Genomic DNA, 27875 nt, shown 5'->3' with positions numbered 1-27875 from the left:
TTAGAAAGCTTAAAAGTACCTTGAAGTTTACCTTCCTGAAAGGTACTCACCAAGTTGCTTATTTTAAATAAATCACTCAGTATACTATTACATTTTTCAAAACTCCTGACAATTCTTAGTATGTTATCATAATCTATATTTATATTCAATTGTTTTTTTTTTCTTAAGGTTCAAAAAGCATGGTTGCAGTCACGTGACGTTACCGGGTGTAACATTTAATTTGAGACATCTCAATATATCGAAAAATAAGCACTTTTCGAAAAAATGTTTAGTATCAAAGTTGTATTATTCCGCGGGGGAAATACATTGATGACAAAATTTGTGTTCCTCTGCCCCTCCATGTGGGGGGGAAGGGGGGTAACTTTGATTTTTTAAATGGCACCCCCAATTTTTTATTGCAGATTCAGATTCTGCGGCTAAAAACACGTGGAATTTGTTTAAAACATTTTTTGGATTAACGATAGATGGCGCTATAAACGACAAAATTTAATTTACATTTTTTAATTAAATTTGTTTTTCTTTCGCTCATGGCTTACCGGAATGTTTGGTAAAATCTGCTTAAAAAACCGTCGTTGCTAGGGATACATAGGTGTAATAAATAACAAAAAAAAAAAGAAAAAAAAAATAAATAAAAAAGTTTTTTTTTTGTAAAAAATGTTTTAAACAAATTCCACGTGTTTTTAGCCGCAGAATCTGAATCTGCAATAAAAAATTGGGGGTGCCATTTAAGAAATGAAAGTTACCCCCCTTCCCCCCCACATGGAGGGACAGAGGAATACAAATTTTGTCATTAATGTATTTCCCCCGCGGAATAATACAACTTTGATACTAAACATTTTTTCGAAAAGTGCTTATTTTTCGAGATATTGAGATGTCTCAAGTTAAATGTTACACCCGGTATAAAACGTTGCTCTAAAGGTCACGTGACTTTACTTAAGCGTGAAGTAATTTAAGGCACCCTAGGGTTCACCTAGGCTAAGTTGTGATTTGACTGTGACAGACCATGTGCAAAATGTCATAGTCAAATTTTAAATATTTCGGTGCAATCGGCCCTTAAACTCTCAAACTCAGTTACGAAAGTCACGTGACTATATTTTCAAGTGTCAAATGGAATGTTGAAGGTCACACGTGTCTTTCCTTAAGTCAAGTCAGTTTCCCAACTGTCAAGTTTGGCTCCAGAAAACTTTAAACAAAACTCTCAGTGCAATTCTTCAAATTACCAACTATTTCCAATTTTATAGTTTCAGGTCATTGATACGGGTTTCGACAGTTATGACAGCCGTGATGTGACGCAAGAAAAATATAAAAGTCTTCCTTAACGTCAGAACTGACAAATTTGGTTTCATAGAGCTCTAAACACAACTTACAGTGCAATTTCTCAAAGAAATACATCTGTTTGACATTTTAAACTTTCAGGTCACTGTTAAGTCAGTTTTGATAGTTATAGCAGCTGTCACGTGACGCAGGCAAAGTATTTCTTAATGTCTCAACTCTCAAATTTGGCGTCATGAGGCTGTTAACATAACCTACAGCGCCATTCCTCAAAGGAACAGGCATTTTATACTTTCAGGTCAGGTAAGTGAGTTTTGTCAGTTCTGACATCTGTGACGTCAAATCGAGAAAACGAGCTGTCAAATTTGGTTGTTTGACAGCGGCGCTTATATTTTTTTAAATTTGGAGGGCCCTTAACAAATTTGGAACCCAGACTTCGATATGATACTACGGTACTGGTTTCTTTGTCAATATTAACTTAAGTTTGTACAACAAGCAAGCAAACCTTAATTAAATAAAAAAATCAACACAATTGATGGCATTTTAATGATGTTTACCATATAAAAAAATATGAGAAGGACAAACCGAGTCCTTCGAAATGACATTACCGTTCAGCAGGTTATCGGTGTTCGATTGAGTCCATTATGGTTATTTTACGATGTATCTAAGCCAATTCGCTTGCCCTGACTGTATAATAAATACCTCAACACGGTCGTTTTGATAAAATATCGGCCACATAAAATACATATTAAGTTTAACGGCCGCAAAAATGTTGAATGACTGTAACTTTACTACTCCAAAGGCGATTAAGCTGTCATTAATGGACTTTTTCTCCTCAAACATCTCACTTACCATTCTTCCAAAACAGTAATGTAGTAAAGTTACTTTTTAGTGCACTTTTCTTGTTGTTCAGACGGTGTTTACAAGCTATAACAATGAGGATTTATCAGTGTGCTTCCAAAGTTTGGAAAGTCGTTACTATACTTTGGTTGTAATTTCAGTTCAAGTTTTTGAAACCTCACATCATCATGAATGTGGTGAGAAGGAATTTAATGTAAATTTCAGGAAAGGTAACGTTTACCTAACGTCAAACTGATATTTTGAGACAGGAACGTTGCTTAACATAAGTTTATTTGATCTTCCGGATGGAGTCAGATTATGCTAATACAGATCTTTGCTTGCGGAGCAAGTTTCGGTGACCTGAAGCAGTTTATTGAATTAATTTGGCCACGTACCGAGCTATTGAATTTACGCTGATTGGTGCAATTTTGTCTTCACTCGAAAACCACCAATTGCACTAATTGTATTCGGTTGCATGTGAAATAGTGGTTACTATACATTTTGATTACGTGAGAAGTTATGATTAAGGCTCAAATGCTAACTCATTACAAAACTGAGATTTTCTCTCATTCTCTCAACTCTATTAACCGTATTTTCGGAATTTTTACGACGTTGTCTGCATTTCAACGAAATAATTTACTATCTAAGCGAGACATAAAAATTGCAAAAAAACAGTGGCTTTGGACCGCCTACGTTCGATTCCAGACAGACAGACCCAAAGCCAGCGTATAATAATTCATCTTTATACAAACCAGACGTTAATAACGACGAAATTACATCTCGTACCTACGATTCCCTTTGACCTTTTTGTAGTATCGGCCCACGCGATACGCGCGTCCCCATTCATGGCTTAAAAGCATCGGCATTGCACCCAGTTTCAGTTCGGTCAGGTAAAGAGACGGTCGCGTTTAGATAGCTTTGATATAGAGACGATGTAGCTGATTCCAGTTTAGTTAACCGCTAGTTTAGAATGTTTGCCTTCAACTTTGTAAGGTGAGTGATCCAAACTCTTGTCCCTCATCACTTTGATTTTTATATTTTACTAACATCCCTCTATATAAGATAGTCAAATTGCTATAAAGCACTATTCCTATCTTCTAAACAAATAAAGTTAAAATTTTTTCGAATACGAACCTGTTGTTTGTCGTTTAAGTGCTTATCTAGTTAACTCTTGTGTTTTTAAGGTTCTATTTTGCTTGCTGTAAGTATCAATGCTAATAGTAGATGCCATATTAGACCAATAATTTGTTTCAAGCTGGTTTGACCCAAAACGAATACTTTTAATGCCAATTTAATTTTATCGAAAAAGCAAACTTTTCTTTAAAGTAGTTGATTTTTCTTAATGCTGATTAAAACAATTTGTTTTTAAGTTATTTTTTTGCTTGTGGGTCTAGAACAACTAGAGCGACAAGACACAACAACTTTTTTGACAAGACAAGCTGTCAACAGTGTCGCTTTAAATGACAGCTTGGCAACTATGTAAATTCAGGTTGTCATTGTCAGACTTCAGTTAAGCTTCACTGAGAAGGTATTGCACGCCTACTATACTAGAAAGCCTAGAAGGTGCTTGTCAAAAATTCCAATATGGCGGAAATAGTGGTGACAGTTTGCGTTTGTTTGTATTGTGGAAATTGAGTTTTTAGAGGATTAGATAGAAAACTTGAGGTTATTTGCGTAAGTTATTTTTGTTTGCTGCCGTTCATAAGTTTTTCAAGCCACATTGTAACAGCAATTCAGGAAAAAGCCCAACCGCAATACAAGTGCTTTCTAGTACAGTAAACTTATTAGGTACTTGTTAAAAGCACAGGAATGTGAGTTACATTTTAAAGCATCCTTCATTGTGAGAGCAACAAAAATAATTTTGAATGAATGTTCTTGGTAATAACATAAGAACCATTTACCAGTTTTGCTGACCTAGTTTCAAGGATTTACAGATTTTCTTACATTGAACAGTGTTTAAACTAATTTGCTGTTTGTTGTACTTTCCAGGACAAATGTTCTAACCAATTTGTTTAGGCTGGACTTAATTGTGTATAAAAAAGCTCTATCCATGAACCTTTTTTTGATTTTTCACTCACAACTTGCAATCAACTACACGAAACAATTAAAAAAAACATATTGTTACGATTTTCCCGTGGGTTCACACAAAGTCAGTTTAACTCAACAATTATTCACTTTATTAATACTTCAAAACACTCCGTACAATAATTAACACAGCTACTAAAAACACTACTACAATTCCACAATTACTTCGCTATTTAAACTTTACCGCGTTTCCAAATTCACTACTACTGCGGTCGAGACCGCGTCTTTTATATTCGCAAACCACGTTCTAGAATGACCGCGAAACGCTTCGCGGGTTGCCTTGATCATTCAAGAATCTTCCAGGTAGCGTTTCCTAACTGTGGCCTACTTTAATACGCGCCCGGCCAGATATTGCGGCGCATCGGTTTCATCCCGAGGCGAGCGCCACCGCCCTCTGTACAAGAAAGCCAAGAAGGTGCATGCCAAAAATTCCAATATGGCCGAAATATGGGATTGACAGTTTGCATTTGTTTGTATTGTGGAAATTGAGTTTTTGGATGATTAAATTAATTTTTAAGGTTTAAAGTCAAGACTTGGGATTACTTGCCAAAGTAATTGTTGTTTATATGTTTATTGTTCTAGTGAAAGTGTAGTTTGTGTTCATTTTATTGTGTTATCACTATTGTTATTGTTCCTTCATTGTTCTATAATTTGTGGTTGGTTTTTTAACTTAAATTCTATTGCCTCTACACTATGCCGTCCACTGGTTGTTTGCCAAATTTCTAAAAGCAATTTGGTGAAAGGCCCAAAAGTGTCAGTCTTTTACTTTCAAAAAGACCCTGCTCGAACCCAACAGTGGTTGAAAGCTTTGAAGTGGAATGATTTTACTCCAACACAATACTCAGTGGTAAGTACAATATGCTTTCTCATTCAGTAAACTTATTGCCTCTTACATACATTGGTATGTGACTTATGTGAGTTACATTTTGAGGCCGCCTGCATTTTGAGAGCAACAAAGGTTTACTCTGAAGAAACAGGACAGCTTTTAGAAGTTCTATTGGCACATTTACATTTTAAAAGAAAGGTCTTGGTAATAATATAAAACCCATTTACCAGTTTTGCTTACCTAGATTCAAGGATTTCCAAATTTTCTTTGATTGAGCAATTTTTACATTAGTTTGTTGTACTTTCCAAGACAAAGGGTTTTAACCAAACTTGCTTTGGCTGGACTTTATTGGATATAAAAAGCCATATCTATACATATCTGGATCAGGAATGAAGCGTTCTTTGATTTTTCACTCACAACTTCTAATCAACTACACGAAAAAATAAAAAAAAACATATTTTCTACTGCATCTCCATAGGTTTGTGTACAAAAAAAATCCGATAACGCCGCCATTAAAAGACACATTCTAGGCTTTCTTGTAAAGAAGGCGGTGCGAGCGCTCGTTAAGAAGTATCGAGCATAGTAGGCCCAGACCGTAACAATATTTTTTACTGCATCTGCATACGTTTGTGTATAGTAGAAGGCAATATATCGGCCAATGCACGTCATTGACGTTTAACGCGCCTCGTTGCCAGATGTTTAGTTTTTTCATTAAAACACGAACTTTACATATATTTTGTTTTTATTTACTTCTTATATAGAAGTTGACGCAGTTTTTTAACAGAGAATTTTGCATAACAATATTAGTCAATATTGAGTTTTTTTTTGTCTCTCTCTGTAAACAGTTTTTAGTCAAGTCATCAACAACAAAAACAAAAACAGGAAACGGTCAACTAGCAATCTGGCAACAACGCACACAACTCGTTAAACGTCGAGATCGAGAAGGTCACGTTTGTGTCAGAATTGCGTTCAATTAATAAGCGCGTGTTAGAAAGAGAGCGTTACAGGTCGCAACTGACCGCTAAGCAATACGAATGAATTTTCAAAACGTCAAACCCACTGATGACGTGCATTGCTCCCATTAGTGCCCTGGACCATATAAAACGAAAACCGCTAACGCCGCCATTAAAAGTGACATTTTAGGCTTTCTATTATAAAGGGCGGTGGGTATTGGCGTTTCAAAATAAGAGATACTCCCTCTGGTGATCAGTTTTGAAAACAGTTTTGGGCATTCCAGCTGTCATTTATCCGTTTGTTTATATTGTTTTTGCCATATTTTGGTTAGGAATTTAGCACTGGAAGTTGAGTTAAAGCCAGGCCAGAGTAAAGCTTGAACGTGTACAGGGATGACGAGAGGAGACGAAAAAATAGTAAAAAAGGTGTTACTAGCTCGATTTTTGAGTAGTCAGGTTTAGTTAGAAAATCATGATAACAAAAAACGAACATCGGATTATTAAAAACAACGTTTTGTTTTTATTGGGGTTCTATTAGAACTTATCTGTGGTTAGAACTATTTAGATTTTGTTTTGTTTCAGATTTCCTACTGTTCTAAGACATGGAAGAAAATAAAAAACCGGCCCTAAAATGAGCTCCGCTAAGCCTGAAAGAAAAAGAGGATGCGTACGACCTCCCCACTTCGATATACTGTAAGTGTTCTAAAACGATTTTACGAAACGAAATTCGAGGTTAATTCAATACCTAGTGCATAATCAAACGCGAGTAAAAATGAGGAAGCGCGAATGAATTAAAAGCTTTTACGATCTCTCGTATAACATAATAGAATGTGGAAAGCCTTGAGTTCCACTCAACGATAAAAAAAACCCATTCTGGATTATAAATTCCACTTACTCTTACGTTACCCTTGAAAAACTACCTATTTCAACTTTAAAGCCCTTTTCCATACGATGACCCACTTAACTCTTGAATTTTTTGTACCTTCCGAATAATGAGGATATTAATATTCAAGGCGGGCAATTTTTAGTTGGGCTACATTGTTGCACGACCTATGCTAAATTTATTTCCTTGAGCGGTTTAGTGAATGACGGAAATTATTACACATTCTGTTCAAAATATTCTTTTCTTGATATTTATCATAATAATTATTACAATGCAGTGTTATACCATTTGTTAAAAAATAGTTTATTTGCAATGGCACTCAATGACAGTAGGTCACGTGGAGACTTTTTCTAGACGAAATATCAATTACGACGTCACAATAATAAATGTCTTATTTTTGACAGATGGTTACCAAAAGCAGCTATTCGGACCGTCGAGGGCGATCCTTCAGACTGCATCTTGGTGGTGGGAGTGTCCCGACCGCGAATGGCCCTTGCCGTCCTCATTGTAATGCTTCTCTCTCTGTTCCTCACCTTTCATATTATTTACGACAGTGCCCTTAGCACTCTGCACAAGAATCACAACCATCACGTGACCGAGAACAGTAGGCCTCCCATTTATCTTTTATCTAGAAAATTGTATCCGGTGGCTACACGACGATTACCACAGGTGAGCTTCATGAATACTTTTTTTTTAATTATAAAGTGGTCATTCTGCGAACACTTGACTAGATTCTGACTTATCACGTGACTATACATACAGGTGTGGTAAATCCAAAAGCGAGCATAGGAAAACCGTGTAACGGACAGAGAAACATAGGTAATTGCATGCGCGGGAGAAAGACAGAAAACGAAAAAAATATCAAGTCAATCGAGTTTGTCGAGGGTATTGAATACTTTCGGCGTTTGGCAACAGCGCGCTAAAAATATGGCCTACTTGATATTTTTTTCGTTTTCTGTCTTTCTCCCGCGCATGCTATTACCTACGTTTCTCTGTCCGTTACACGGTTTTCCTATGGTCGCTTTTGGATTTACCACACCTGTATACAAATTTTTAAAAATCAGTAAAAGTGAACTGAATTAGTAGTCAGAGGAATATGTAGTCATTGGCCTGAAATTGAAAAATGTCATAACTACGTAAGCCAACCAATGAAAGCCCACATTTCAGTTAAGTTAGGTTATTAATTAATATTAATTAAATAAATTATCAACGACTCGCACAACCGAATTTTTTGAAAATTTTGAAATGTTTAAATAACAACCACTACAGTATTAAATAATTTGAATTTAATTCAATAGGCGATCATTATGGGTGTAAGAAAATGCGGTACGAGAGCCCTTTTGGAAATGCTTTATCTTCATCCGAAGATACAAAAAGCGACCGGCGAGGTCCATTTTTTCGACAGGGACGAGAACTACAACAAGGGCCTGGAATGGTATCGCATGCAAATGCCCCATTCCTATTACGGACAAATCACCATCGAGAAAAGTCCCAGCTATTTTGTGACGCCCGAGGTGAGTTTTTCTACTCTAAGCCCATCGTGTAGGGCGGCCACGTGGCCCGTCGCCCTTTGTTTATTCAAGAAGGTCAGCCCCCGTGAAATAAATGCATCTAGAGTTCTGAAGGGCGACATTTCTATAAAATTAATAAGGGAGAAAATGTTATATAGTGTATTGTGTCGTGGAAGCGAATAATTGAACGTTTCTTGACAATATGACCTTTTCGAACATCCTAATCGTTTATTTATTTAAGTTCTGACATGGGCAAATGATGATAGGTATCAACCATTGCTTATTGATACTGTTTTATTTATTAATTGCACCTATAAATAAAACCGGCCCAAATCAATATCGATTACAATAAAATACATTAGGACACCTAGAATACAGTGAAATACCTTCATCAAGTGTAACTTATGCAACAAGTGTTTGATTTTAGGTCCCCGAACGAATACGAGCCATGAATTCCTCCATTAAGTTGCTCTTAATCGTCAGAGAACCGGTCACAAGGGCCATTTCCGATTACACACAGCTAAGGGCCAACGCTGCCACGTCTTCACCAACTACTTTACCCACGCCGAGCCCTAAATCTTTCGAGCAACTCGTGCTTCATGCAAATGGCACTGTCAACGAGGCTTACCGGCCTTTGGCTATCAGCACTTACCATTTGTATCTTCATAGATGGCTGGAAGTAAGTTTATTAAGGAAAAAAAATCTTTAGCACAAATTTGTAAACCATTTTAGGTGTTTTCACGTGATCAACTTCTCATAGTCAATGGTGATCTGCTGATCGAGGATCCAGTGCCGCAATTACAAAGGATCGAACGTTTTCTTGGTCTGGAGCCGAAAATCGGCAATCACAACTTTTACTTCAACGAGACTAAAGGATTTTTCTGTTTGAGAAACGAGACGTCCGATCGCTGTTTAAGAGAGACCAAAGGTCGAAAACACCCCCGTGTTGATCCCCACGTGGTATCCAAATTGCGCACCTACTTTGAGGAGCACAATCAAAAGTTCTACGAGCTGATTGGTGAGGATTTGGGTTGGCCGGAAGATTAACAACCCCCTGGTAATTGTAATAATTTATAGGAAACGCAATATGTGATCGTTTTTTTAACGTGTAGTATCGATATCGATTTGCACAAGTTTGTTTCAGTTGTAAAACGTAGTGATTTTTTTTTTGAGGAAAGTTGTTTGTTGCTCAACGTTGCTTGTTTTTTTAGCAATAACGTGAAAGCTTTTGTTTCAGTGTAAGCGTTATTAGATTTTATATGGTGCACACAAGGGCGAAGAGCCTATAGTGAACTTAACATATCATTCGGAAACATATCATGTTTTTTATAGTCTACACTAATGCTGATTTAGTGATTTTTCAGTTAGAATTAGTAACAAATGGACAGGGTAGGAAGCAGAACTGGAAACATGGTTAAAAACCATATGTACAGGGTAGTCCAAATTGATTGTAGGATACTTAAAGCATGGAAAGTAAGAACATACAAAATAAACGCCAAAGTTTAATATTAAGTATGCTTGAGAAGTGCCCCCTAGCGGAGTTTTTTAATTTTAATTCCTAAACAAAAAAAATCAAAATCAAAATTTTGGCTCTCGTCCAGCATATTTTCAAAACTTGCAAAAGTTTCCAAACGACCACTTCAAAATGCAGACCAAATATCATTTAAGTAACTTTTTTGGTTTAGGAATTAAAACAGGTTTTTGTGTGAAAAGTGGAATTTATACGAGCAATGCATTCAGTTCTGCTACTCAACTCAGGTCACAATATTTAGTAAAATGACTTTTAAAAACATATTTTCGATCATATTGGTCAGTGCCTTACTTATTATCATAATATTTTTGTGACTTCCATATTGGAGTAAGTTAAGTTAGATAACTAATTCAGTTACTAAAATCCTCACTTGGTAAATAGACACTAATTTACATTTTTTTTAAATTAGTTTAAATTTGGAAGTTTCCAACTAAGACACACAGTATCACATAATTACGTATCCACTCTCAGAGAGTGTTAACAAATGCATATCAAAGATATCAAACATATCAAAATTGTGATTATAAGATTGTATTATAGTTGTATATAAATTGTTTTAAGAAATGATATATTGATATATGTCTATTAGAAATATTTTATAAATGTATATCAGTTTGTTTCTTGCAAATGGAACTACTACTATTGCGTTAAATAGTTATTTACTATAGAATAAGTTGAATAGGCTATTACTACACAAAATAGTGTCTAAATTTTAGTAACAAAATGAATGACAACTACTATTGTCTTCGTCTTCATACATATCTCTATATTCGCTCTATTTATGAAAAAAAAATCCATAATATTTACGCAAAACGATGTCTCTTTCACGTTTTAAAATTCATCTGATTGTGTATGTGTACGTGTCGTTTTCATCTTTTTAGAAAATCTTAATCTTAACGTGTAAAGTTACCCCTAGTCTATTTAAAATAGTGTAGTTGGTGAGCAGATATAGTTATTTAGTTCTGTTGTAATTTGCAAGCTTTAATTTGGCTGTTTGGTGTGCTAAAAACGAATCTATAGCTTAAAGAACAGTGTTCACAAAATTATAGAAACACCTGCAGCACCAACCTCGTTTGTAGGAATTCAGTTGTTTCAATCCTATTAGAAAATTTAGGTGATGGATAAAGAAGGCTAGGAAATAATATTGAACATATCAAGGTGTACAAAAACTAAATAAAATGAAGACTGTTTGCCTAAATTAGAAGATATGTAATTTTTAATGTATTTTTAAAAGTTTATTTATTATACTACGTTTCTGCAAACGAAAACAGATAATTTTCTAATACGTTTAGGCCAAAATTTTAAATGTATTTAACAGCACTTTATTAATGTTATTAATAACGAATTGGTTATTTTTATTATAGCAAATTGAACGTTGATGTTATTACAAATTGGAAATATCGAAGGTTTTATTAGTGTGTACAAGGTGTGTGTATTACAGAGGTTTAATAATTCTTCTTTACATGTGCAGTATTTGCGGAAATCACATCACACCAACCACTCAAATGCTGCACATGTGGACCATAATAAAGCACAAACTCGGAGATTGAAACTATATAAAGATAATTTACCAACTCTGAGAGTATTACTTTAGACACCCTGTATACGCTTGACGTTAAAACTGTACACCCAAAATTAAAACGTTAGCAATATCGAACAAGTTTCGTTGTAATTGATAATTCACTTTTAGAATAAATTTTATATTGCTAAATGTAATAATATATTTCTGATATTGTAGCGACGAAAAATATGTACTTGATGTCAAGCAGGCGTGGTTTAAAACAAATGAAAGTAATAATGCAATAATTTTTGTAATATTATGATATATTCGTCTTTTTAAGAATTATTTTTACCCAAAATCCGTGTAAGTTTTGAGTAAATAAATGTTACAAAAGAGTTAGTGTACAGGGTTTGCTAAGCCACTTTCCAGATTTTGATAGATTTCCTCAGCAAGTTGTCCGGGATGTTCCAGGTATAAAAACGAAAGCAAAGATTGTGCCAATTTATATTTGTTCTTAACCGTTACCTTAATTTACTACATTTTCCTGTACAAATATGTTACAAAAACTTACAAACATTATCACAACGTCAATTGAACTAAAGACTCCAGTCGCAAAGTCATATTGTCGTATATTTACTTAGTATGTCATGGAAATCGTCATCCCACGGCCCTGGACTAAGATCCGAGCAAGGGAAAGAATCTGTAACATTTTACAAAAAACCGTTTAGAATTTCGTGAAGACAATAAAGGCATGACAAGCTAAAGCAGGAATATTGAAATTCCATAATTTTGTGATAGTCAAAAATTGCAAAGTGCTCTCTCTTCTTATCATTGATTGCACATCTAAAATAATGTGTATATGTACTTTCTTTAAATAAAAAAAACTGTTTAAAGCTGAAGCTGAAACACAACACACTGTACGTCTCAAATCAAACGGACAAGAAATAAAAACAAAAACGAATGACAAAAAAATCAACCTTTATTTAGATTATTACACCAATCGAAAGTAAAAAGCAACAGAAACATAAATTACCGCTTAAAATACAACTAGATCTGTACACGGTCCTCACAGCACAACTGAACTGTTCACTCGTAAGCAAATATCCAATAGAAATGGCCTTACATCATCAGCGACTCGAATATGAATGAAATTACGTTAAATGCTAAAATCCTTTAACATAAAATTACCCTAAGTTTCTAGGAGAGACTCTTAATAAGTAATTTGGCCTAGTTTAGGTGTCACCAGTGTGTTTTAAGTTTTCTAGTAAATGCTTACAGATTTAATTTCAGATAAATGTTATTGCTTCCTGAATTTTAAAGGTTCTTTCAACAGTATGATAGTTTGGAGTCAATTTGCCAACTTAGCGATTAACTTGGAATGAAAAGCACGGAGAAGTTTTTGTACTAAAAAATTATATTTAATAATCTTGACTATATAGTTTTATTAAGAGTGATTGTGAAGCCCTTTATGTACTCACAGTACTTTTTGATTTGCTCGAATTTGAATTGAAGAAGACCTTTAACAATGGTGACACCTAATGACGATATTTACTGGTATCCACACTCATGAAAGGCTATCTTGTGCTTTTGAGGGATTGACGAAACCTGCAGTACACGCGTATACTGCCATAAGCTTCGTAGATGAAACATTAGCTAACACTTTGCGGTTTTTTGGTGCTCTTTTCAAAACTATTGAAACTTCGGCTTCAATGGATGATGGCTATTTATTAGGTACTGAACTACACAGAAGTAGAGCGCGATTTATTCTTCTAAACTCTTTCCCTGAGACCAAGCAGGGCAACCAATTTGACAAAATGGCGTTGAACTAATCCTTGGACTTGGAGTATAAATAACCATTGTAACGCATCCCAGCCAAACCAAAAAGCACCAAACAACCGCACAACAAAAATACTTACAGGATACTCGTTCTTTGACTAGCTTAACCTGGCATTACTGACGGTGAATTAAAAAAAAAACTACTAATCTCAGATTAAGATCAACTCGAAGAACGAGAAATCCGTGAATAAAGAATATTGAACAGCACGAGAGCGACCATCGCACACTAACACAAAATCCCCCGATCGATGGTGATGGTCGTTTTAGTGACTTGCGGATGGGAGAGGTGTCGGCAAGCCGTCCCGCATTGCGGACAAAGACAATTGACCGTTGTGTACGTACGCACGGACGCCGAATCGCTGAACGAGCCGGTCACAGAGTTGCGTAGGAGCGTCGTGGGAAAGTCTTTGGATTTTGGCGGGCTGTCGGTGGTGGTTGTGATGCAGCTGAAGCTTTTCCTCTGGCTGATCGGCGTCGATTTCGGCGTTATGTTAATTGACTCGGTGGATTTCGTTGTGAGCGACGGCAGCAGGTTCGATTTCAGCGAGATCCACGGATGATCCAACAGTTCGTGCACCGTCGGCCTCTTCCTATAAACCAAAAAAAACTATTAATAAATGTCTCAGCAAATTCGAGTAGGTTGGTGGACAATTGGCGGAAAAGTTACAGGTAGCAAAGGTCAAAAACATAGGAAACCAGGAGGCGAACTCCGTAACGATGTAGGAAATAGAAAACGCATAGAAATAGACAAGAAAGAAGATTTCTTTCTATTAACTGTGGTACTCTCTAAGCTATTTTCTATCCCATTCGGCTGACACCGTCAACAGAAAACGGGAAGCTATCGGTCCTAAAAACATTGACTAATTTCTAGTAATAAAAAATAGGGCTTTTACTTGTTTCCTCATATTCAGGGTTAATGACAATAATTTTGAATAATTCTAGGTTTTTTGCTTTCTTTCTCAGTAATTAATCATATATTTCAAAGTTTGCATTCTAAAATAGTCCCTTTTGTACCCATTATTGTTGTCGTATTTGTTGTAGTTCTGTCTTCAGTTTCTTATTTTCTTGTTAGACCATTAATATTTCTCAATTCCTTGTAAACATGCTACCAATTGTTATGCATTTTGTGAAGGAAGTAGGATGGGACTCTAGGATGTGTTGATGGAACTCATATAGCCATAACACAACCATTCCATCATGAACAGTTTACACCTCAAAAACACCAACTAATAGATGCATTATCACTTTTACTAAAAACTCAAAAACAATGAAAGGGGGGTGCAAACACTATCAATTGGTCCCCAACCCAACCTTATTGACACAATGTTGACACTGACAGGCATAAAGATTAAAAAACAAAACATTTGAATTTTAGAAGACGACGGAAAAGAAAGATTGACAAATACAAAATTTCGTAGCCCCAAGAGAGATAAAATCATAGCAAGACTTCATTTGGTCTTTCTATTTTGCACAACCCGAATAGCTACGTTGAGTTCCGATCTTCGCCAATCGAAACGTAGAGAGTACCATATACAGTGTGACCCATTTAGAATGGAAACACCCCTATAAAATTTTAGGTTATTAACCGATTTCAATGATTTTTTTTTTGAAATAATTAGGAATGAAATGTCTATTACGGGAGAAAATTTTAAATATTTATTTCAGTTTTCAGGTCATATTACGATACTTTTTCTTGATAGAAAATAGAAAATTTTTATTAGCAATTTTTTTATTGAAAAAATTACTACGCCACTGGATCTATAGTGCTTTCAAATAGCTGTGACCAAATTTTTTTTTTTTTTTTTTTTTGATTTTTTTTTGTTGGTTTTTTTTTGGATTTTTTTTTTTTTTTTAGAAATTAATCAATTAATAATTAATAATAAACAAGTAAATAGTAACACCATTTCTATGGCAACAGTTGATGCAGGGTGTTCTTTTGTGACCGTTAGCTTAGAGGATTTTTGAATTTTAATTTGTCATAACTTTGTTATTAATGAATGGATTTTCATGAAATTTTGGTCACAGCTATTTGAAAGCACTATAGATCCAGTGGCGTAGTAATTTTTTCAATAAAAAAATCGCTAATACAAATTTTCCATTTTCTATCAAGAAAAAGTATCGTAATATGACCTGAAAACTGAAATAAATATTTAAAATTTTCTCCCGTAATAGACATTTCATTCCTAATTATTTCAAAAAAAAAAATCATTGATATCGGTTAATAACCTAAAATTTTATAGGGGTGTTTCCATTCTAAATGGGTCACACTGTATTACGATAGAGAAGGGTTTTCTATGATAGCAAAGAAATTTCCTTGCTATTCGGTAGAGAGTTCGCCTTCAGTGAACCACTAGAAATCAAGGAGTTTTGCAAGTGACATGTGTCAGTCAGCCTAAGATCAGGTAATTGAACAGTTAGGGCCGTTCGCGTCAACATATTTAAGAGCACCCTGGGCTAGGTTTTAATTTGAGTCTGACATTTTGCACATGATCTGTCACAGACAAATTACAACTTAGCCTAGGTGAACTCTAGAATGTCCTTAATAACGTCGGTGCAATTAGTCACAAAAAAAATTAGTCTTTCTGATATAATGGTCAAGTGACCAAGCGTAGACCGTTCTTCACTTTTGCTTTGGCAGACTGACACAGTTGGTTGCCAACTCATTGACTTCTGAAAATATGAGTAGCAAAAGATTAATAACACTTTCAATGTTTCTCTAGTAAACATTACCTGGGATCTACTATAAGGGCACTTTTGATAAAATCTATGGCGGCACTCGAAACGTCTTCGAAATGTTCCGGTTCGAAGCTGAGCGCGCATTTGGAGATGTTCAGGAAGGTTTGCTGCTTGTCGTCGGCGCCAAACGGGCTGAAACCGGACAGCAGCACGTACCCCAGCACGCCCACCGACCAAATATCCGTCGACAGGCATATGGGCTCGTAACTAAGCACTTCGGGTGCAACATAATCTACAGTACCTAAAAATTTCTAATGTAAGTAAGCTAGAAACTACCCAGACTGGCAGAAAAGACAAACCTAAAATTTCTCGTACTGTAACGCCGGGTTGCAAAACCTTGGAGATACCAAAGTCGCACAACTTGATGTCGTCGCAACTGTCTTCAATTGACAATAACAAATTTTGTGGTTTTAAGTCCAAGTGGGCTATATTCCGGTCGTGGAGGTAAGACAAACCCTCGAGGATCTGTTTCATCGCTTTCCGGGCCTCGATCTCGCTGAGACACTGACCACCGTCCAGGATGTGTTGCAGTTCGCCGCCAGCGGCTAACTCTAATACCAAAACCTGAAAGAAACATTACTTAGTGCCAGATTCCACTGCAAAAATTGTGATAATTTAAAAGTGAAGGGACGACGGTTATTAACGCGCAATACTGAGAACACAGCTATTAAACCAATTATACCGATGCACGTGCATTGAATATGAGGTAGTAAAGTACGACTAACTGTTTTTCTTTTAATAGATGTCAAAACCATTCCAGTTTAGTAAAAATTAAATCTACGAAGTAAAAAATTACATACCATTTCAGTGGTGGACTCATAAACTTCATGAAGACGTATAACTCTATTGGTGGAAGAACACTGTCTGAGTACGGCAATCTCGTGAATGATTTCCTTCATCTGATCCTGATTCCGACGTCTCTTTTTGACGAACTTGGCGGCATAGTGCGTTCCGGTCTTTTTGTGAACTGCTCTACAGACTGTCGCATACTTTCCCCTGGAAACGAACAAATTTTAGAACCGGAAACGAGACAAATTATTCCGCGGGCGTAATTTTCATTTTGCGCCCGGCCCCGTAAATCATCTCTAATTTATAAGCCACCACAAGCAATTTGTGTCTCTGTCCGTCAATTAAATGGTAAATTAGCGCGTGCTGAGCCCCAAAATGACGTGTAGGTGGGTGCTCGAATAAAGCGGTCAATGCCTATTATGTTCGATGAAGGTGCGTAGGTCAGTAGCTTTCACCCAAATGCCTTTTAAAACTAATTGGTCGACATCAACTTTTACGCGTAACGAAATTAAATTATTAATAATTATTCTCCTAGTCGAGATTAACATTCTAAGATGACTGTGATTAAGAAACGGGTATTCAGTTTCTATGACCGGCCATTATGCGGTCATGAATAAAATCTAGATAATTTACTGATCACATAAAACGTACACAACGGTTTTAATGCAGGAAGTTCGATCAATGTACAAATTTACAACTTCCTGAATTAAGCGTATTTGTTTTGGGAATCAAAGTAAAATAAAAATACTGAGTTAACTGTTAAATGTACATAAGAAGACCAAACATTGAAGTGTTAAGGTAACAACGTCAATGCAGCCACATTAAAGCCATAAAACGCATGTTAAAATGCAAAGAATGAATGGATTATTTACAAAAAGACGATCGTGTACGTTTTGTATATACGATTTACAGTTTATTGCTACTAAAATACAGATTAAAGGCTGTTTACGCTGCACGTTTAATTAGCTAGTCACAATGCGTGTAACTAGCGGTCCGAAAGTGGCCACATTGGAAACGAAATAATCGTATTGTGGATCTTTGATGCGGCGACACCGAAAAGAAAACGCAAACTGCGTATTTTAACATAATCTGCCGCAAAATCACGACGTTTTAGAATAACAGCCTGGCAAGGCAGCAAATCTACAAAAGGTTTCCTTGACACGTCGCAAATTGCGAGCTGACCGAAGACAAGCACCACGGCACCGACCCTGAGGACAAATCACTTAAGAAATCGCGCTTCTTAACATTATAGTCTTCATTGCTCCTCCTGTCTCTTCCGGGGTTAAGCACCCGAAGCACCGATGGTACCGGCTGATCTTTCTTGGAAAAATTGGGATTAAGATGACTGTGACAGATAAGTACCAGACGTAGAGCAAAACCTAGGATTAAATCTCTTCCTGAACACCTCACCAAATAAACAGTTTACTCAAATTGCATCAAAAAGAAAATGTAGTTGATTTGGTTTTTGACGATATAATAATAAGAATTTCGGCAACACAAGAAGTACAAATGTCAAATCAAGTCAAACAATGATTGATTCGTCAAACCATATTGAAAACTGTATGAACTGTCAGAGAGTCTAATGTAAATATGGGACAGAAGGGTTTGAACAGAATGACAACTGTGAACATAGTATAAGCCAATATGCACTGTCAATCAATATCAACAGCAACAATATGCAGCAAAATGGTGCATATGAAAAATGATCAACGCCCCTCTGTACAAGAAAGCCAAGAAGGTGCATGCCAAAAATTCCAATATGGCCGAAATAGTGGTTGGCAGTTTGCATTTGTTTGTATTGTGGAAATTGAGTTTTTCCATGATTATTTCCTTCCTATCAATTTTGACCAATCGCTATCAAGAATTAGTATAACAAATGTAAATTTTAAGTGGAAAAATCTCTTAACAACTGTCAACTTAGCTGTCAGCAGTTTTTCTGAAAAAAAATTCGAAAAAATTTCACACTCCTGACAGCAACATAAAGAATAGTGTTACCCTTTCTAGCTTGAAAGTTATTGTTCTTATTGTTTTAATTAAAATAAAATGTTTATTTAACTCAGGAAATAATCTTACCAAATATCCCTTGTGCATCTAATTTTTCCTGTGGAAAAATTGGAATACTCGTTTCTAAGTAATTTGTTTTAACAAATAGCATGAGCGAGAGTGGTTTTAAAAATCCTCCTTTTCGACTCGGATGATTTTTAAAACCACTCTCGCTCATGCTATTTGTTAAAACAAATTTCTTAGAAACTCGTTTTTCCGAATTTTTCCGGAAAAATTAAATGCACTAGGGATATTACCCCCGATTAAATTGATTTTTAAGGTTTAAAGTCAAGACTTGGGATTACTTGCCAAAGTAATTTTTGTTTGCTATTATATATTGTTGTTTATATGTTTATTGTTCTAGTGAAAGTGTAGTTTGTGTTCATTTTATTGTGTTATCACTATTGTTATTGTTCCTTCATTGTTCTATAATTTGTTGTTGGTTTTTTAACTTAAATTCTATTGCCTCTACAATATGCCATCCACTTGTTGTTTGTCAAATTGTAAAAGCAATTTGGTGAAAGGCCCAAAAGTGTCAGTCTTTTACTTTCCAAAAGACCCTGCTCGAACCCATCAGTGGTTGAAAGCTTTGAACTAGAATGATTTTACTCCAAAACAATACTCAGTGGTAAGTACAATATGCTTTCTCATTCAGTAAACTTATTGCCTCTTACATACATAAGTGAGTTACATTTTGAGGCCGCCTGCATTTTGAGAGCAACAAAGGTTTACTCTGAAGAAACAGGACAGCTTTTAGAAGTTCCATTGGCACATTTACATTTTAAAAGAAAGGTCTTGGTAATAATATAAAACCCATTTACCAATTTTGCTTACCTAGCTTCAAGGATTTCCAAATTTTCTTTGATTGAGCAGTTTTCACATTAGTTTGTTGTACTTTCCAGGACAAAGGGTTCTAACCAAACTTGCTTTGGCTGGACTTTATTGGGTATAAAAAGGCATATCTATACATATCTGGATCAGGAATGAAGCGTTCTTTGATTTTTCACTCACAACTTCTAATCAACTACACGAAAAAATAAAAAAAAAACATATTTTCTACTGCATCTGTATAGGTTTGTGTACAAAACGAAAACCGCTAACGCCGCCATTAAAAGTGACATTCTAGGCTTTCTTGTACAGAGGGCGGTGTTATGATGAATGGTAGAGATACGAAGTTATTTCAATAATTGACGATTAAAACACAATTGACCAGCTAATCATAGCTTTAGATCTTCTTTAGATTAAAAATCCATATTAGCAATCAAGTAAACTTTAGGAGGATTTAAAGGTCGACGACACATAAAGGAATTCGCCTCAGGACCAACAAAATTACTCTTCTTTATCTTCAGTTATCGGAAAATGGCAATTTAGATGAATCTGCTGGAGATTTACGTTGTTATTGAAGCCCGTTTTGGCTTCACCATCAAATCATTTAAAATTACCCCCCATTTAACGCGGGCGGTCAGTTCCGTGTGAGACGTTGTTCATTACGATGATTTATCGGTTAACCATCTCACTTGAATGGATTTCCGGATCCCCAAACTGTTCCTACTCGATCAAACTTACCTATCTTAATTTGATCGTTTTTCGCACGAGGGAAGTTTTAATTAATGTTAAAGCACGCCGGCCCTAATGGGTCGTTTAATCACATTCAATTAAATTACCATATTAAATTGTAAGTTGATGCTCACATATTTCAACTATAAATTACGAATCCTTTAGCGAATAGTTTATATATTTTATAGGCCGTTAAATCGGTTACTTGCCGCTAAACGTTCCACGGTTAATTAGCATACGGAATCAAACATGATATATGCGGAATAACGTAATGCAGATGCTGCATACAGTACCAATGTCCTAAGGTTTAGTTTAGATCGAGATTACTAATGAATTACAATGTAAATCTTTATGTAGGAAGAGATGGTAATTAACTATGCTTATAGATTTTTTGGTAAATAAAAGAAAGTGAGTGGATTTAAGGTATGTGAGCTGGCAAAAGCTCAGAACTGACTCGGCATGCGACGGAGATGCTTTTTCACTTTTTGCATACCTGTTCGTCGCAATGCACATCTAATTGAGAGAGGTAATGAGCTTCGAGGTTGGCTCGGCCTCCGTTGCCAAAAACTGAAAAACGAGCAACAAGACGGACCCGTCAACTGCGTGCCTGTTTGTTTTGGCCGCGCTACCGATAATGTTTGATGTAACGCCTGAATGCTTGTGCCGGAACCGAGAACGGACGACTTCATTAAGCTTCCAAGCTTATTTTTGACGCCACGATTTTCGTTCATATTGTCATGATTATTATCATCCTGAAGATGAGATTTACTCAAATCTCCCTCACCTCCTAGTTGCATGATAATATCATCATAACTGGCATCAGATTCACCTTGACCATTCATTCTAATGATCTAGTAAATAAAGAAAATTTAAATAAATAAGCTTGAATAAAAATTCTATAATAGGGATGCCAAGTTATTTTTAAGGTAAATAACTAAACCTATCTAACTTACTTTCTACCTAAAAATCCTGCTTCTAAATATATCATTGAAACTACAAATGTCTTTAATACAAAAAATTACAAACTTCTTACAACTAATACTCTTCGTCAAAGAGTCCAAATTGTCCAAAATAAACCGTCAGTTTACCAATCTTCTTCTTTTCCGTTGAGGTGGATTTTTAACTGCAAAGGCTCGGTAACAGCCGGGAGGCCTCCTCGGTTATCGATTCACTTCTGGAATAGGTCCTCTATCACAATCTGCTCCATGTCATAACGTGGACTAGACGGTATAATTGCTGGTAGCACTCGGTATTACACCCAGTAACTTCCGTTCCGGAAGGAAAAAGCTTTCTAAGATACCCTGATCTTCAATAGTCTGATTTTTGCTCGAATGTTTGAGAAAACTGACTTTCCAGCTCTCATTAAAAGTTTCTCTTGACAATCAACAACCAAAAACAAAAAAAAAACCTTTTTTCCCACCTTCTACCTCCACGTACCACCTTTTTCACCTCCTTTGAAGTTCATCAAGTAATACTGTTAATTTTCTTAATAACTACATACAATCCTACTAAAACTAACTATAATGATAAACACTTGACATCCCTACAAAAATGTACCTTTTCTATAAATTAAATAAATAAATTTTCTTTATTTTCTTGAAAAAAAAATCCTTATTTTCAAGACGATATCGATTACTTTGGTATTGATTAAACGCACACAAAGTGCAATTACCCTTACGTGCCACACCCAGTCAGCTATCAGGGAGCCGGGTCAGCTCGGGGTCAGGCCTGTCCTAGTGAACTAGTGACCTAATGACTGAGGACGACAAATTAGGTTCGGCTTTGTTGTAAATCATTAATGAGCCGTCCATTTGTCGATGTCGATTACGGTCCCAGTTTATCTCTCGTTAAGGATGTAGAACGCAAACCTGGAAGTTATTTGCTGCGTAACAATCGTTTGTTGAGCGTAATGCAAGATACAAAGGCGCCTCCAGAATCAGATGGCAATGATTCTTCCATTTTTGTGACGCAACTAGCTCATAATGTTACAACGTAACAGTGTTATCTCGTCATTGATAAATGGGGTAAAGAATCATTGTTGGCTAAATTAGATTTGCACGTAACTGTTTATTGTTTGATCGATTTATTTGCTATCAACGATTAGAAACGATAAAACGTTTGAGTACTGCGTATAGATTAGGTATATATTAAACAATTTGATCATTTAGTGATCAATTTTTATTTCCAACTTAATTTTTATAATAATAATTATTAATAACGTTTAAAATAAAAAAATACAATTTCAGGATGAAGAATCTAAGCATTTGTTCAAATTAGGTATCTCTTCTGTCAGAACCAGAAGTTTCTCAAGTCTTCATTGTCGCTGTATATACAGGGTGGTCCATTTTTAAATGTCAATCAAAAAATAAGTTGATATGCATTATGTCATTTTGCTGAAAAACGCTTCCTAAGGAAGATACATTCCTCCAAAATTTAGTTAAAAAAATCGTTTTTTGTGAATGTGAATGACGTTTGTAAAACCTGTTAAGTGGCATAGATACAGGAGGATGGTGTTCATTTTCTCATTCTTTTTTCTACTTTCTACGACTATAAAATTATAGTTTTTTAATTTCTTTGTTCAATTTAAAGAAAGATGTATCTCCTGTAAAATTTTGACTCAAAATTCCTTTTACGAAATAAACGAGTTATTACGTTTTAAAACTCAAAAAAAGGGGTATCCGGACAGACAAAAAATGTAAAAAAACAGTATAATTGTAATCCTGAAAAAGGGCAGTAAGATATAGTTTTATAAGTATAGCAATACGCAATACATTTTTATTTCATGGTCTAATATCTCCAAAACGATTATACACAAAATGTTTCTGAAATAAACTCCAAAAATACAAAAAAATATTCAGATGAGTGTCCCAGTTAAAATAAGTAAGTTGACATCTAATTACAAATTTCTAAAAATACTTGATCCTAATAAACTGGTAACGAATGGTTTGAATGGCTGACTCTGTATACAGGATAATTCAAATTCGACACTCACCATTGGGATCTTAGAAACCATAAGAGATACGAGAAAGTTTAAATTAGGGCAAAGTTGCGCAATTTAAAGCTCAACCAAATGCTGTTTAAAAAATTTCGATTTTCCGATTACTTCCGAAGATATCCGAAAAAAACTGAAAATTTGATTTTTTGTTTTTATTTATTTCTAACCTTATTTGAAGAGATATCCCAAAACTAAAAGCATCTTTTCATTGCCACTTTTTCCTAGCTATTCGATGACGGATTCAAATTGGCCACACGACGTTTCGTTTTTTGTCAGTCATCACCAACTTTTTTTTTTCTTATGGACGCCATATTGGATTTTTAGCCCACCAAATAGTACGTTTTATTCTGATTTTAGTGATGTATAATAACTTATGATTTGCTTCATAAATAACAAAATAATTCAATAAAAACTAATTTTACTTTAGTTATTGACTTTGAGTTAATGGGCCGTTTTGTGAAATGTCATTATTTGACAGTACTTGTCAAACACGATATTTCGGACGATCATTAGAGCAAATCTATCTTAGTTAAAAATGAATCTAGAAATGAAACCCCCACAGAAAATGTTATAAAATTATTATTATACAAGCATTGCTGAACTATTTAAGTTATTCAGAAAAAGAGATTTGTCAGCATTATCTCTAACTTAAACAGCTCATTTATGTTTACAAGAGAAATATCATCATTTTAGGAACTTTATTTTTTGCCAAATTTAAATTTTTTATAATGTTAAGTGCAAGTTTATAGTTATTTATACAGCAAGTGACTTAAACCATTTTTTATTCATTCATATTTATTCGGGGGTAATATTCCTAGTGCATTTAATTTTTCCGGAAAAATTCGGAAAAACGAGTTTCTAAGTATTTTGTTTTAAATAGCATGAGCGAGAGTGGTTTTAAAAATCATCCGAGTCGAAGACGAGGATTTCATGCTATTGATATGCTATTTGTTAAAACAAATAAGTAAGAAACGAGAGTAGTTTAAGTAGTAGTTTAAGTAGAAAACAAATAAGTAATAAATAAGAAACGAGTATTCCAATTTTTCCACAGGAAAAATTAGATGCACGAGGGATATTTGGTAAGATTATTTCCTGAGTTAAATAAACATTTTATTTTAATTAAAACAATAAGAACAATAACTTTCAAGCTAGAAAGGGTAACACTATTCTTTATATTGCTGTCAGGAGTGTGAAATTTTTTCGAATTTTTTTCCAGAAAAACTGCTGACAGCTAAGTTGACAGTTGTTAAGAGATTTTTCCACTTAAAATTTACATTTGTTATACTAATTCTTGATAGCGATTGGTCAAAATTGATAGGAAGGAAATAATCGAGTGAATAAACCGGTTTAAGTCACGTGTTTTATACAGTATTTTATTAAAGTTCGACTTCTTATATTAAAAAAAAACTAAAACTAAAATTACAGTTTCTATTCAATTTGCACCGCGCCCCGTAGATGTAACATTGATGTTGGTTTGTTTACATCTGTAAATAAGCGAATGTCATTCAGAGTGATTTAATATTTATTTATACAGCAAGTGACTTAAACCATTTTTTATTCACGAAAAGAACAACTAGGTCCACCAGCGTAGCGAGTGGCCTAAGCTTTTTGAGTGAATAAACCGGTTTAAGACACGTGTATACCTTTGTGACTAAGCATGTCCAGGCCAATTGCGTGTGACAAGTACTACCAAGTAATCTTCATAAAACGTCTCATTAACTCAAAGCTAACTATGGTAAAATTAGATTTTATTAAATTATTTTGTTATTTATGAAGCAAATTATAAGTTATTATACATCACTAAAATCAGAATAAAACGTACTATTTGGTAGGCTAAAAATCCAATATGGCGTCCATAAGAAAAAAGAAAGTTGATGATGACTGACAAAAAACGAAACGTCGTGTGGCAAATTTGAATCCATCATCGAATGGCTAGGAAAAAGTGGCAATGAAAAGATGCTTTTAGTTTTGGGATATCTCTTCAAATAAGGTTAGAAATAAATAAAAACAAAAAATCAAATTTTCAGTTTTTTTCGGAAATCTTCGGAAGTACTCGAAAAATCAAAATTTTTAAAACAGCATTTAGTTGAGCTTTAAATTGCGCAACTTTGTCCCAATTTAAACTTTCTCGTATCTCTTATGGTTTCTGAGATCCCAATGGTGAGGGTCGAATTTAAATTACCCTGTATAAACGACAGTGGTCTCTAGTAACTTCAACACTTCTCGAATCAGAATTTCCTTAAAAATACACATTTTCTACAAAAAAACAACAAGAAGAACATCATAGTGAAATAAACATAAATGATGGATGGACTTAGCAAAAGTGTTGCAATCAATCACAATTTAGTTAGTGGACGCTGTTTGAAGTAGAGGTAAATGGCGCAACAGTAATAATGGCCACTATTCAGTTATAGCAGATCTAAATGATAGATAAATAAAACGAGTCACTTAACGAACACTATTATCATCAGAATCGTTAAGGAGGAATGCGTTTGTGTATTTTGTCTACGGCCTAATGTATCAGTAGTAAAAGCACCGATTCATCGGCCCCGAACAGTAAAACTGTAATGGCCGCGAATAAAATTGCTTGAAAGATATACATACACACACACGGGGTCGAGTGCCGTTCATTTTATTAGGGAAAATATTCGGATTGCAAGGTCATTTGTATAGTAAAATATGTGAAACATTTACGAGAATGTGCAGGAATTTGAAAATAAACTGTCGGGTCGAAGCGTCAGCGTGAGCGATTTTATAGAGGAAGTTGCGTTCTTGGTGAGGTATTTTATGTTTTTACCACTGACAATAAATATACCTCGTCATGCCTGGAAAACGTGTATAATAATACCTACATGAAAGGGCTTTAACGCCTTTGTAATTGCTATACACATTGCTGTCATAGAAAAACAATAGAACATGCAACATGGTCCTCGGGCACGAAAACTAAACGGAATGCGTAAATAGCGCAATTGAGGCCGATATATTTTCAAACATCTGATAAATTTCAGTCCGCGACACACACCTAATATAACGGACAGGTCGGACGTTATGAAAATTAATACGTTCATTTAGAACGGCCACCAGGAATTTGGATGAGCATCAAAGTGCCCGTTCTGCCCGAAAAACGTCTCCAGCTCTGCCCAAAATTACGCAAACGAGCACAATGTCTTTAATGGGGCCCCTCGAAATAGATCCGTCATATCAGGGTGGGCTTCACAACTTTATCGAACACAAAACCGTTACACCCAATAAAAACGCCATATTTACGACAGTTCCATATGTTCAATATTTAAAAGCGTTTTATTTCCAGTACGCGTTGAAGTATTGTTTGCTTTCTCATAAAAATACCGTTCTAATATTGATGTTCGACTAGTTGATCTTAACCAGACACTGACTAAATATAGAGGTTCAGGTACCTCTTCAGCGCGACTAAACTGGGAATAAATCACGACCATTTTGGTAAAAGAATTTAAGCACCAAACGGATAACGAAACTAATTCCAGTTGGCGTATCCATTCATTAATATCACAGTTGACCGGAAGTACATCATTACGGTAGATCTTAGTGAAAAATGCACTTGAATAACTAAACTGTTCTGCTGAACAAAAATGCTTATTATTTTTTAGATAGTGAAAGATTTGCATAAATCTCAGTACAGTGGATAGTCAAAAACAGAGCTGTACTTTACGCAAAACCTGCACATATGTAGGATTTGAATTTCTGCCATCAGCCCCTTTGCCGCCATAGCCACCCCCACTAAGTTTTCAAATGGCACCATACCCTGTGTGGTACATCGTTGGAAAGGGTATTTCATAAGGAATTAATTGCACTATTTTATTTGTACATTTGCTTTGAATTGAGACAAAAAAAAATAAAAACATTTTTTTGTTATTTTGGTCAAACTGCTGATAACACTACCGAATACCTGTTTTCCATTCCATGTTTTTGCCTCAGTCGGTCAACTTGTAAGTTCGTTTTGAAGAAACATTGTCAATATGGTTTACACGACTGCCGAAAGAATAGAAATTGTACATTTTTCATCCAGATAAATTAATTGGTCATCAGTATGTCTTAAAGTTGATGCAAAAATTCATGGAAACTGGTTCAGTGACAAACAAAAAACATCAACCTGAAAGACAAATTATTAATGAACCAATTGAAGTTGCTGTTTTGGGACACGTTGCAATGGATAATAATCAGTCTTTAAATCAAATTTCCCATGCATCGGGTGTTTCGACAAGCGACAACGACATTTTCGACAAGTGTATAGAGAATTTAAAAAAAACACAATTTTCATCCATACAAGGTAAAATTGGTTCAGGAATTAAACGAAGATGACTATGATAGAAGACTACAATTTTGTGAAATTATGTCTACTAATCTGACAAACAACGTGAACTTGTTGTACAATATTTGCTTCAGTGATGAGTGTATGTTTTTTTTGAATGGAGAAGTGAACAGGCATAACTGTAGAGGTATTGGTCAGACACGAATCCACATTGGTTTAGAGAAACCCA

At 35.2% G+C, this 27875-nt stretch overlaps 2 protein-coding genes across 5 annotated transcripts in view; one reads left to right on the top strand and one right to left on the bottom strand.

The window, feature by feature from the left end:
- The window catches only part of Hs3st-A (Heparan sulfate 3-O sulfotransferase-A), a 47291-nt gene extending 35490 nt beyond the window's left edge, over positions 1-11801 (top strand). Inside the window, exons 1-6 of one of the 2 annotated variants that reach the window (XM_081978785.1) lie at positions 1882-3105; positions 6559-6669; positions 7264-7528; positions 8158-8373; positions 8798-9049; positions 9103-11801. In XM_081978785.1, the coding sequence (XP_081834911.1) occupies positions 6608-6669; positions 7264-7528; positions 8158-8373; positions 8798-9049; positions 9103-9417 (1110 nt within the window). In that variant the 5' untranslated portion in view covers positions 1882-3105; positions 6559-6607 and the 3' untranslated portion in view covers positions 9418-11801. Of the gene's footprint in view, positions 1-1881; positions 3106-6558; positions 6670-7263; positions 7529-8157; positions 8374-8797; positions 9050-9102 lie in introns of those variants that run through there. The other variant, XM_081978784.1, reaches the window with a different exon arrangement.
- Positions 11802-11892: 91 nt separating this feature from the next.
- Positions 11893-27875, bottom strand: part of LOC145728499 (death-associated protein kinase related-like) — an 83204-nt gene continuing 67221 nt past the window's right edge. For 2 of the 3 annotated variants that reach the window (XM_081978776.1, XM_081978777.1), the window contains 4 exons: positions 16775-16970; positions 16274-16538; positions 15969-16215; positions 12364-13828 (listed from right to left, as the gene is read on the bottom strand). In XM_081978776.1, the coding sequence (XP_081834902.1) occupies positions 13465-13828; positions 15969-16215; positions 16274-16538; positions 16775-16970 (1072 nt within the window). In that variant the 3' untranslated portion in view covers positions 12364-13464. Of the gene's footprint in view, positions 12103-12363; positions 13829-15968; positions 16216-16273; positions 16539-16774; positions 16971-27875 lie in introns of those variants that run through there. The other variant, XM_081978778.1, reaches the window with a different exon arrangement.

The sequence above is a fragment of the Ips typographus genome, linkage group LG4 (genome assembly GCF_016097725.1).
Source record: "Ips typographus isolate SLU linkage group LG4, UJ_Ityp_2.0, whole genome shotgun sequence".
Classification (NCBI taxonomy): Eukaryota; Metazoa; Arthropoda; class Insecta; order Coleoptera; family Curculionidae; genus Ips; species Ips typographus.
The sequence above is the reverse complement of the archived record's forward strand: the minus strand, read 5'-3'. Positions and strand labels throughout refer to the sequence as shown.